The 12,987-nt window shown below is 33.7% G+C and overlaps 1 protein-coding gene across 1 annotated transcript; it reads right to left on the reverse strand.

The window, feature by feature from the left end:
* Positions 1 to 2,398: 2,398 nt before the first annotated feature.
* LOC141843881 (protein MEI2-like 2) lies at positions 2,399 to 12,454 on the reverse strand. The gene is made up of 13 exons (XM_074731903.1): positions 12,225 to 12,454; positions 11,615 to 11,744; positions 11,395 to 11,535; positions 10,848 to 11,314; positions 8,092 to 8,250; positions 7,888 to 8,004; positions 7,651 to 7,802; positions 5,307 to 5,398; positions 4,217 to 5,183; positions 4,038 to 4,122; positions 3,883 to 3,951; positions 3,595 to 3,774; positions 2,399 to 2,945 (listed from the first exon to the last, which is right to left on the reverse strand). Exons 2-13 carry the CDS (start codon positions 11,646 to 11,648, stop codon positions 2,826 to 2,828), a joined length of 2,583 nt encoding a protein of 860 aa, XP_074588004.1. The 5' UTR covers positions 11,649 to 11,744; positions 12,225 to 12,454; the 3' UTR covers positions 2,399 to 2,825.
* Positions 12,455 to 12,987: the final 533 nt, after the last annotated feature.

Raw genomic sequence — 12,987 nt, forward strand, 5'->3', positions numbered from 1 at the left:
AATTTCCATCGAACATTAATGCACACTAATAAACCAGAGCAACATTAAGAGCTAGTAGAATTGCTCATTTTGCAACAATTCCATTTCAGCAATTAAGTGTTGGTGTTTTGTTGCTAATCAATATAATGCCAATAATTGCTATTGAAAAATAGTTTTCTTAAATTTGTTGGCAAATATATTTACAGTACTCTATTTTCTAGTAATGTGTTAAGAAGTTTATCCCTTGTTCATTACTGTTTCTCATTTTATTACAAATTAAATTACAAAGGATTTGGTGCCTACTCTTAGCTGTTTTTTTGCTCATTATTTGCCTCAATTTTAGATCTAGTATCTATCTTTCCCTTCTTCATTTCTGTATCTCTAGCTCTCACATTATTAGGAAAAAGTAAGTCAATTTTAAAAACTTAGCTAATTCATATGCTCTTGCCTGTTTCTTGTTGTATTCTTTAATTACCAAATTTTGATCCATCTTGATCCAATAAAATGATCAAGACCAGAATTTTAAAACCAAAACAAGTTTAAGTTATCCTTAAAGATAAATTAATTTTCAATTTTAATTGAATTTCCTGTTTATATATATAATTTATTAAGCTCAAGTTTTGGAAGGATGATAATGAATTTACTAAATGCGTAAACAACTTGTATTGGTTATAATATGATTTTGCATATATATATCATGGCAGAACTTACCCACTAACTAGTAGCATCATCGTATTGTACTAAAAGTTATTGGTGATAAGTAAATTTTTTCATTATACTTTTAAATAATATTATTACTAATCTATTTTGACAGTCTTTTTTCTATTATTTTAAAATATTGAATACTTTTTTTATGCAGCTTTACTCCAAACGATCATAAGGTATCGACATATATGACTTCAAAATTCGAAGAACATCAATTCAGTTCTGAACATACATGGGGTACGTGGATAATGAGACTAAAGCTTTCTACTACAATGAATTTATAATTAAAAAATTAATTATTATATTATTTTTATCGAAAATATTGCAAAAGAGATATACTTGGAAGCTTAGCCACGAGACACATATGCAACTTGGAATTTATACTATCAAAAATTGTATAATTAGTTTGGACAAATAGAGAAAGAAGCACACTCTGCCACCAGATGTATAAATTTCTTAGAGATGTTGAAGAGTAAGTGTTGCTGCAATCTAGACCTTCAAACGTAATCCAAAATAACAAAATAATCAAAAAAATAAAAATCACTTGTGTAAATTGTTATTTATATGGTATTTTATTTTTCATCTTTTTTTTCTTTGTATTTTGTTTGTGTTCCTTGTGTCAGAACATAAATTGTAAAAAATTTCTCTACCTTCATAAAATAGTGGAATATCACTAGGACTAAGTGACTCGAAGATTTTGAATCACATAAATTGATTTATTGTACTTGCATTTGTTTGTATTATTTCATTTGCATTTTTGCTGTATATTAATTCCTTGTATACAAGCACATGAAAAACATCGAGAATCACTATTCACCCCTCTAATGAATAATAAGTGATATCAAAGTGAAACCATTTTTCATCAGATTGACTGTCAAAAAAAAGTCTAACACTAGAGGGGAAAAGAAAGAAGGGTGATTTTGATCCCTCTAACATCTAACAAGTGGTATTACAAAAAGAAGACAAGTCCAATGGAGTTCTTTAACGTTTGATTTATTTACCACCTTAGATGTTTATTCAAAATTTTCAATTTCTATTCATATGTTATTGATAGTTGATATTATTGCATAAACTTCACATGTTAATATTAGTGACACCTTGGTTAATATTGGTGAACTATTTGTTTCATATCAACATCTATAAGGAAAATTGCAAATAACAAACACAACGACAGATCCATATCTTTGCAAAAAAGAAATTAATCAGACTTTCCATTTTACCACATCAAATACAACTTCTAATACAAGATAGTTTTATGAATAACAAAAATGATAAACACGATATTGCATCAAACAAACTAAATTGATAGTAAACATTGACCCTGACTTATAAGGATGCTAATTTGATTTATTGTTCATTAATTTAGGAGGCAAATAATCCTAAACATAGAGATAGAAACTGACTGACAAAAAGGAACTTAGACCCAAATTTGTCTGTACCTGGAGGCGAATGCCAGTAACTTCTGGTTTCATCTTGTTCCAAATTATGAGTTAGTTGTTGCATTAAACTGTGTGGAGAAATGAGATACTATCACTTCAGCTGAACAAGAGCTCACCAATACATTTTACCGAAGTATCATGACAAACAAAAAATAGGAGGTCATCAAATAGTGCTTTAGAGTTTGCAACACAGTTCAGAAGCTCTAACAGTTCGCAGAAACATGACATGTTCTTTTCTGGGCTATTAAAATGATGATGACGATGATGTCATCCAATTGTTTAAAAATAGAAATATTTTCAACTTGCTGAGATATAACAAGGGTTCAAACTGATTATCATGTTCGCACAGGCAAAGGATATAGAAAATACACTAGGTTTGGTTATGAAGAGAACAGACCAAATTCATGTAGAGCAAGTATCATAGTGCTTACCAGCAGAGAGACACATACACTCAAAACTTATTTCTCTAACCACTAGAACTCTCTCATTGCAAAACCACAGAATTTGGAATCCCTGTTTCCATTAACCGCACACACCACGCCAGTGACAGTTTGGTGCATCCAGGGTTTCAAAAGTGGATGCATCCTTTCAATACAATTTCTATCTGAATTTCCCACACTCACCATATCTTTACACTTGGATACCTATGGACACGTTAGTATTCACACTCAAGTTTGCCATGCATTAGTCAAGTACTATCCTTCAAGCTAGTTCCGGGTAAGGTGATGTTCCACTTGGATTGCTCCCTTCTGGACTTTCAGGCGAGTCCCCACCTCTCCCACCTTCTCGAGGAGCATGCATATTGCTTAACAGAATGAGTTCCTGCAAAATTTACTAGACTATTAACAATCATCCTCGTCAGGAAAAACGAAGGGTGAAGAATGCTAGGAAACTTCAAAGAATGGATCAAAATCAGATAAATATAGTAAAACATTAAAAAAAAATACAAAGTTCCGTGGAAACTTCCCATCTAAATATACAATACAAAAATAGTAAAATCTTTATTGCTCATTAATCTGACTCCATGGGAATGAGAAAAAGTTGTGAAGGAATGGTACTGGATTTTAATCATTTTTTTTATGTTTGACTTTACTGCACGTCCACATCTAACTTGACAACTCTACTGCGACCAAAAATTGTGATTAATTCTGATCAAACTGTATTTAGTCAAGCACCCCAGAAAATATCTAAGTACAACTTGACATGATGAGATCAGTCAAATGAAATATACTCATTAAGAAAATGACAAGGAAAACAGAAATTGATGCAAATTTGTTATTATTTCTAACCACGAACATCTATTCTATTCATGAAATAAATAGAACGTTGTTATCCAAGACAGTCACGGAAGCTTTAACATCTGATCTGGTTGCCAAATGTCAACCATTGTGATGCCAGCATGTCTGTACCAGTTGTCAAACACAACTAAAATTCGCTATGATTGCCTGCACAAAAACATTTAACATATTACCTGATCACCAACCTCTGTTCTCTCAGAATCAAAAAGAATAGGGCGACATCTCTTATCCTCGTTCATCAAGCTTGAGTTCTGGAAATGGGCAACAAGTGCTGCTCTGCCTTGGATTCGTGCATATGCCAGAGAAGCAACCTTCTCACTGTTGAACTTCTCCCATTTTTTCCCATTGAATGCCTGTACAAGTAAATAGAACTTCAAATGCCTGTACAAGTAAATAAAATGGCTAGATGGAACGTTCAAGTGACAGAGGTAAGAGGTAAGAGGTAAGGGGAAGCAACAAACCTCATAAAAGGATATTATGCATGCAGGAGATAGCATGTTTATAAATGCATAACCTACATTGCACTTATTCTGCACAGGTAGAAACAACATTAGTTTTACCTAAAAGAAACTTTGTTATTAAACTACTAGCATTTTATCAAGTGTAGTGTAATTACCTTGAAATCAATTGGCAGATACAAAAAATCATAATTGCCTTTATGAGTTTCATCTATTGCAGCCAAAAGCATCTTCGAGGTATACCTAAAAGCAATTACTAATGTTATTATGTTTGAAATTTTGTATAACCATCAAAGAAGAATAAACCTCTAGTATTTTTTCTTTTAAGATAACTCACTTATTTGGAATATTCTTTATCATAATTGTAGTTCGAGTATCTTCCCCTTTAATAATTTTGTCCAAGTTAAGTTGATACTGCTTATTATTATCTACTTGATTCCCTTGGTTGTCCACTCGCCAGCTGCGATTCCAATCAACAAAACTATCAAAGCCGATGGATGTTAGACCAGGGTATGCAGCATTGTGAAAGAGCAGAGGCCCAAATCTGTGTGCAGGCATCATTCTCATATTAGGTGAAGGATTAGCTGACATATTTCCTGACATCATGCCTTGATTCATTGTCACCCGAGAACTTATATTCATAAAACTTGCATCATTTCGGCTAATTCCTATATTGCCAAATGCAACATGGTCCGTGAAAGATGTCTCTGGCAACTTGGGAATAAAACCATATTGCTTCTCAAAAGGAACAGATGGAGCAGATCCAACATGATTCAAATGCTGACTGCGTGATGACCCGTGCAATGAACCAGCACGGCCTGGATAGGGGAAGCTTTGACCTTGCCCTTGTCCATTTGGCACATACAAATTTCCAATAGTTTGAGATTTCCACGAAGAAGAATGTGTATTCTCCTTGTATGAAGATGAATTGCCCCAGAGAAATTGTGGACCAGTCAGAGTTCCAACCCCAGAAACATTTGGAGTTGATGAACCAAAAGAGGTTGAATTCCCTGGACTTGGGTTCAACAATCCATGGGTGTGATCTGGCAAAGAATGAGAATTATTGTGTCCACCTCCATGTAATTGGCTGGTAACGTAGATTGTCTGATTAGAATGACCACCTTTATTTTGGTCCTTCCCAATTGGCGCAATCTTCGCAGAAGTTGATAAAATTGGGGAAAGTATAGATGCTAATCCAGCCACATGGTCATTCCCAATAGGACTCATTGCACCCCCACTAGGAGACTTACTGAAAATTTGTAGCGGAATGCTATTATTTGGACTGCTGAATTGTGCCCATTGACCTGTCATACAAGAGGCATCCAGTTCAAACTATAGTACCAATTAAATATGCAATCTTAGAGGTATAAGTAAAACACAGAGACAGAAACTGCCAAAAAGGAACTTAGATCCATATTTGTCTGTACCCGGAGGCGAATTAATAATAGGTGAACCCACATGATGTCGGCAACTTCTGGTTTCATCTTGCTCCAAATCATGAGTTAGTTGTTGCATTAAACTGTGGAGAAATGAGATACTATCACTTCAGCTGAACAAGAGCTCACCATTACATTTTACCAAAGTATCATGACACAAAAAATAGAAGATCATCAAAATAGTATATACACCAAGAATCAAGATCACCGTACAAGAATTAAACTGGCATTCTCTGCTTTAGAGTTTGCAACACAAAGTTCAGAAGCTCTAACAGTTCTCAGAAAATGGCAAGTTCTTTTCTTCTTTTCTGGGCTCTTAAAATGATAATGACGATGATGCCATCCAATTGTTTAAAAATAGAAATATTTTCAACTTGCTGAGATATAACAAGGGATCAAAGTGATTATCATGTTCACACAGGCAAAGGATAATAGTGATTTCCCAAAACCATTTCCTTTCAGAACACCATACCCATGGTAATTAAATTGGCTAATGGAAAGAGCATAAGATAAAATTAGTGGGAAAAGTAGTTTCATCTAGACAAGGTAATCAATGAAACTGAGAGAACCTAAATATTAATAATCAGATGGAAATTCCCATTTGACATATGAAACCTCATATTTTCTGGCTCAAGATCCAGATAGAGAACCAGACTTATCAATAGATAAAGGTAAAAAGGTAGAATAATTTCTTACCATTTTTATCCCCTAACCAGTTAAGCAGCGGTTGATATTTAGTTTAGCAAACTTCTGTTATTAAAGAAGGTAAGGACAGCAGTATATTACACATTTAGTATATGCAGAGTAAGCATTGATAGCAGCTAAATGATTAATATTAGCTAAGTCATGCAAAAGTAACATTCTTAAACCATTTTATCATCCTGGCTATTAGGTTAAAGAAAAAATAGAAAACAATGATAAAAAAAGGTGGACAGTAGGTGTAGTGATTAACCAGAGTACAAAAACTATTTCATGCATTTACATTTTACAGAAGGAGATAGCCAATCACAGTCAATTAAGTATAGCCTAGCTGCGAATTTTTTATTTGTTGCTAAAATCACTTGTTGATCACAAGCCTTCTTATTGGAACTTAAGATTTTGGATAAAGCTCACATCAATCCTATTTTCAAATCATCTTTTTCTTAAACATTGCTCAATATTTTGCTATTTTGTAAAATCTGTGTACGGAGATCATAAATACACAGTGAATCATCTAAGCACACTTTTCAATTTGAATACACATACAAATTAAATGTCAGGATCTGAGAGGTGTTGCACGAAACCTAAATGGTTCAATGCATGAAGCATCCAGCCACCAACTATTGGTATTTAAGATGTAGAGGGATTGGTTCCCCATAGCATATGAGAATACATTTGTACTATCTAACAAACAATTATTTTTTAACAAAATAAACAGTCTTCAAGCCAACCTGCCTATATGTCAAATAAACATTTAAGAACAGGTGAAAGGACCAAAAATAAGGGAAAACCCCAAACTAAATTGACATATTCATTGATAAAGGAAGATCACGCTAAGTTGATTTGGAAAGTGTAACTTGTTACAAATGTTAACTAATTATCAAACATCAAAATGGGCAAGAAATTTTTTGCAAAGAAATTTGGATATCAATGAAGTTCCAAATTCATGTTGCATGAGGCTTATTAAAAATACCCACAACTAAAAAGCATGGGTACTAAAATCATGATTCATTATAGTTACAAATTCATGAAAAATTGGAAAAATTGTTAATGACCAATTTAGGTAAGAAGAAACCAGTGAAACTAGAAATCTTTTATGATATAGTAATTAACAGTGGCTTTGCAACTTAAACAAAAGCTTGACAAGATCAATAACAAGCAATAATTGAGGCTCTCCATACATTTTCATACAAAAATTGCATATCGGTTAACATATTCTGAGAAAAGTACAAAACATAATTAGAATATAGATTTTGAAGTGCTGACATGTAAATGTTGCTCATAAAGAACAATGATTACAGCTTATGTTGCCAAAAGGAGAATATTAAACTAAAACAAAATTTGATCATCTCTGACAAAAAAAAAACAATTACATGGTCACAAGATCATTATCAGCCTATTAAACTGAATGAAATTTAACAACTACATGCATCAAACTTTGTATAACTATTCATCTGAATCAAGTTTAACCAAGTAGTGCAACTTATAGTAAGAAAAGGCTACAACAGTGTTTTAACATGGATCTTCTAGATCATTGAAATCCTTTAAAATAAATCATGGAAGATTTGATTCCTTTATTGATCAGAAAGTGAGTGTATATATATATATAAATAAAAAAAAAAAAAAAAGTGCGTACTTCCTACGAGTTCCACCTGGACGGCTAGGTTCTAGTTTTATTCGCTTGCCAGCTATGTCACTCTTGTTCAATGAACGGAGGGCAGCTTCGGCTGCTCTGACATCATAGAACTCGATAAACTTGTGATGCCTCTTATGAGGTGTCTCCCTTATCTACTTCCCACAGCAAATAACAAGCATTTAACATAGGCCTATAAAACACTACACTAAAAGCAAATTCACAGATGAAAAAAATCACCTCCTTAACTTCCCCATATACACCAAAAATATGCCTTAGATCATCATTAGAAACAGAAGGATCCAAATTAAATATCACAAGAGTTCCTTGATTCACATCTTTGTCTGAGGGGTTATCCTGATGATAAATAATATAAATGAGAATGAACAAGTGATAGAAACTAAAATGTAAGGAAGTTGAATGAAAAAGTATACGTAGCCAGACCTTTGGTATGGAAAAATGGATGTCTAGCTTCCTCCTCCTTAAGGGCCTGTTCTGTAATGCACGCATAGCATTTCGAGCAGATCGTATGTCATAATAAGATATCATCACGAACCCCCTGTTTTTGCATGCAGTATAAAGGCTACGAATGTCCCCATATTGCTAACAAACAGCAATAAGTACATGTCAGGGCAAGTATTTTTTTTTAAATGCCCAATATTAAAGAATGGCAAGAAAACTAATGATCCAAAGCAATTACATGGGCTTTTCCATACACACTTCCAACAGTCAAGATAAGATGTAACTAATTGCAGAAATCATAAAGCCGCCAGTTCAGCATATAAGAGAAAATAGGTTTCTGAGCCATTATCATTGTTGCAAATGTCCCAGTTCAAACTTAGAATCAGTGGGTGGCTCATGAAAAGTTCAGGGACTGTACACATTTCAAAATGATGCAACTACTTTAATGACCTTTTTCAGTGCATTTCCTATCTAAACAATTCATGGAAATGTGTGGAAATTCTACTCAGAATTTTTCAAAGTCAACAAAAATCATGGCCAAATTATCATTCTAAGCTTAACACTTCTTCATTAGTTTTCAAATTAAAAACATGATCTCAGCCATAAACCAAATTTGTTTTTTAGAAATTCTATTACATCTCTTATTCTTCTCTCAAAATGTGTCATAATGTAACTCATCAACTTAATGCCTCTATGCTGGAATAAGATAGACTGCCACTGTTATTCTTATCAAATTTTTACTAAAAACCCTTTTCTTCAATCATCAAACATTTCTCTTATTCTTATTTTTCAGTGAATAACCTAGATAATCAAACTTATAATTGATAGCCAAATTTTACTGAAAAATTTAGTTGGCATATCTAAGATCAATATTTCACTTACCATAATATATAATCAACTAGCATTTCAAATTTATTAAGTTATTTGTAACATGTACAAATATTTTTACACTTTTATAATAAGAAATCTCAATAGCATGAGTACTAAAGATAAAAACAAATTAAGAATCAAAAGACAAAATCATACTATTCTCTTCATTTTATTTTCCAGATCCAAAGCCTATAATATTAATATATGTATTTTGCATATACTCTCCATAAATGCCCATTCAAATCTCCATGTGTGAGTTCTGCAAGTGAAATGAAAATTATCATTTACGCTTTCCACAAATTCCAGTTTGAATTAAATTAGTCAAACCTATTTGAGGAGCATAAGCAAAAACTTTTAGTACCATCTTTTGTATAATCAACTTCAGTACAATGATTCTAATTCAATCTCTTAACGACAATAGCACATCCATAATAACCATTGTGTACCATAATACCTACTCCATTTTAATGCTTAACCATTTCAGTACAACAAAATCTTTATTTTTGTAACCGTATTGTGTGTTGTCTTCACCTAGCCATCGTCTAACAATTCTAATATTTTCTATCCAAGAAATGTTTTGATATTGCTAACTTAATCCTATGTTCATTGACTAACTTATTTACCCACTCTAGCCAAATGTGGATCACTTTTAGCAACTTACTATGCATATCAAGGCACTCTAGTATTGAAGGAATTTCGTGTCCACTTGTGGGAGACAATGTCGCCTTACAAGAAATTCTGTTAAGATTTATGTTCATGAAATTGTTGACACAATTTTGTGGTAGTTGCAAGGGTCTAACGCAACTAAAGTCATGCCAGCTAGATTGCATTGCCTTATGCCTACCTAATTAGTGGCATTTTACTGTGAACATGATCATCCAGCCATGTTTCTCTCAACTATTAAGGGTGGCTACACAATCTTATCCTTCCATGGAGCTCTATGCAAGCAACATCACTAGTAATTAAATTATTTGGCAAACCTATGTCATAGCGTCTATTCCCCTTACTAGTGCATTCCTAAATCCACTTTTTTAATGTAGGCAAGAGTTCTTTCCAAAAGTTGCTTTCTCAAATCAATTTTTATATACTTCCAAATCCCAAAGGATTAACTACATAATAAAAAATATTATTACTAACTACTATAAATACTAATAGAAAACATTATAGTTATATCAATGTAATTTTTTATTATCTTGCAATCTGTATTTGTTATTGAATCAATAATTGTTAACACAATATAAATTATAAAAATATATATATTAGCTCATCTTAATAACATTTAAATTAATTAAACCAAATAAAAATAGAAAAATATTCTAAAATTATATTAAGAATTCCTTAAATAGCATATTAAATAAATAAATAATGCCATTAAGATTAGTTTAATTAATACATAAAACTTATATTATGGCATATTGATAAAAAAAAATTCAAAAAATGTGACTATAATAATTTATTTCACATGTTAATTGTACTATTATTGTTCTAGTTAAAGTAAGCGTGCTTTATAAATATAGTCTCGTCAAACATTGTAGGATGCTAAATTGGATTGTGTAGCAATTTTGAAACCAATGTTATCAAAAATTAAACAACTTCCACATAATGCACTTTAGCACAAAGTGCATTTCCTGGATGTACATTTCAAATGCAAATGTAATCGCAGATCCAGCCAATATTTTATGTAAGCATAAGGGCAGAAAATTCCATATAATCAAACCTATGCTTGTCATTCTTGTTATTTGGTAGAAAAAATAAACCACATGGCAAACCAACTTTACAAATGTCTACAAATTATAATATTTACACAGATTTTGAAGCAAATCACAATATGAAAAATCAAAAAAAAAAAAAACATGGTTAGGCCTTACCTCAAAGAGAGAACGTAACTCATTGTCTTCAACATTGCTGTTGATATTTCGAACAAATAAAGTTCTGGAAGGATGCTCTCCATATGGATGCTCCCCAGAAACAGTTCCAATACCATTTGGAAGGCTATACTGATTAATCCCATTGCTTAAAAAACCATCTGAGATAGTTGCCTTAGTCATGTTAAGAGTAATACTCTCTGTAGGGTCATCCAATTCCATGCCGCCAACACTTCCAAAGAGATCATAGTCATCCAATTCATCAATTTGATTAGGCAAACCACTGGGGTCAAAATCATCCATTATGCCAGACAAGAGAGCTTTTTCGTCATCAGGTAAAGAGACGATAATTGCTTGGGGGTTTATATCATCTATAGAAACAGTTTCTTCAACATTATTGCTTGAGTTTCTAAATTTAGAAGATACATCAGTAGTTGATTGAACTCCTTGAAGAGAATCCACAAAGTCCACTGGGTAGTGAAACACAAAGAATAGAATCAACTAAATGCATACCAAATCAGTTGTTAATAGTTGTTAGGAAAAAACATACATTTCTCATGACGAAGGACAGGTAATGAGCTTGAGAAAAGGCTAGCATCACTTGATGCATGAAGTGCAATGGAGCTAGATGGAATATCCCAAGCATTTTCCGCCTTCGTCAAGGTTGTCAATGACTGAAATTTTGAGGAACCTGCATTATACATTTAGAAGCGTAAACAATTTTGGGATGTAAAAAACTTCTCCAATAGAATGGTCTCATTTGCACTTACGGAGTGGCACTGAATTCTCCAAACTTTGTTCCATCACGCCTCCTTTATGATACAAAGAGGAAAGAGAGGGCAACCAAACTCAAAGGCTTGAGCATCATCAAACAAACCAATTTAGAGGGGAAAAAGTGACCTGAAGTTCCTAAGATGCATCAAATACTAAACAGGAAAAGGACATAACTGTAATAATAGCACAAAACCAAGCAAAGCATGCCCCACTTTTCAAATGGTAAAACCACAATGACATTATCTCTTCACTCCACATGAACCTTGTTCAAGAAAATTGAGTTCAAAATTTCTATCGAGGGAATTGACATTCAAACATACCCTTTGTTAAACTAAAACAATCACTTTGCTAACCCAAACAAATATTGGCAATCCCATCCCGTGTTAAATAAAATTCTACACAATGAACAACAGGGTAGAAGGCATCCATCTAAGCAAACCAAAGAGCGAAATGGGGGATTGTCTCGCGACACAGCTAAATAAAATCACAAATACCCTAGTCTACTTCAATTTTGCACTTAAGCAAGCAAGAAAACAAATTTCCAACATATCGAATCTGCAATCCAAGAAAACTAAGAGGTAAACGAAATATAAATCAGCTCCTTACCAAGAGGAAAAGTGACTCGTCTTTGCGTTAAACAAACCCTAATTTCCCTCAAACCATCTCGAACAAGAATCCCAGCAATCCCCCGCGACGCGTGCCCAAAAGTTCCGCCCCAATCCACCGAAACATATAGCGAAACCGGAGAAAGAATCCCGATTACTGCTCCTACTCCTCCTCCCGGCGCAGTCGCAAGAACCAAAAGGCGACCGCGATCGATCGAGAAGAGAGAGAGAGAGAGAGAGAGGGGGAGAGAGAAAAAAGGATGCGGTGGGTTGTCTCGTCCCCTGTTTTATAGTGCGCCGTGATTGAACCGCATTGGACTGCAGCTTGGCGTCCGTTGACACCGCCAAAACCTTGTTCGCTTCGCTTTTCTTTGCTTCTTTTGGCTGCTCCTCTTCCTTTTCTAGTTCAGGACGCAACGCGACTGGATAGAATTTAAAAAATAATAAATAAAAATAAAAAATAAAAATCAAACCGTGACGTGGACAGTGAGCACCTTGAAATTTCCAAATTGCCACTACTGAGTCATGCGCTCGTCGGCAATGAGTACGTGTTGTTGTTTGTTAGTGACCCATTTAATAATAGTTTAATCCTAGATTAATGCAGTGTTTATCCCACGATTATGATGGGGTTATGGTTAATCCTGGTTTAACGCTTCCCATCAGTAGCGCCCGAGATGGCCGGGCACGTGCCGACACACGCGGCTCCAGCTTATCTCATCATTTGGTTAATTTCTATCTTTCGCATTTGTTATGTTATAATATTA

Source organism: Curcuma longa, chromosome 13 (genome assembly GCF_044706935.1).
Source record: "Curcuma longa cultivar G26 ecotype Majalengka, Jawa Barat chromosome 13, ITB_CL_G26_1.1, whole genome shotgun sequence".
In the NCBI taxonomy this organism is placed as follows: Eukaryota; Viridiplantae; Streptophyta; class Magnoliopsida; order Zingiberales; family Zingiberaceae; genus Curcuma; species Curcuma longa.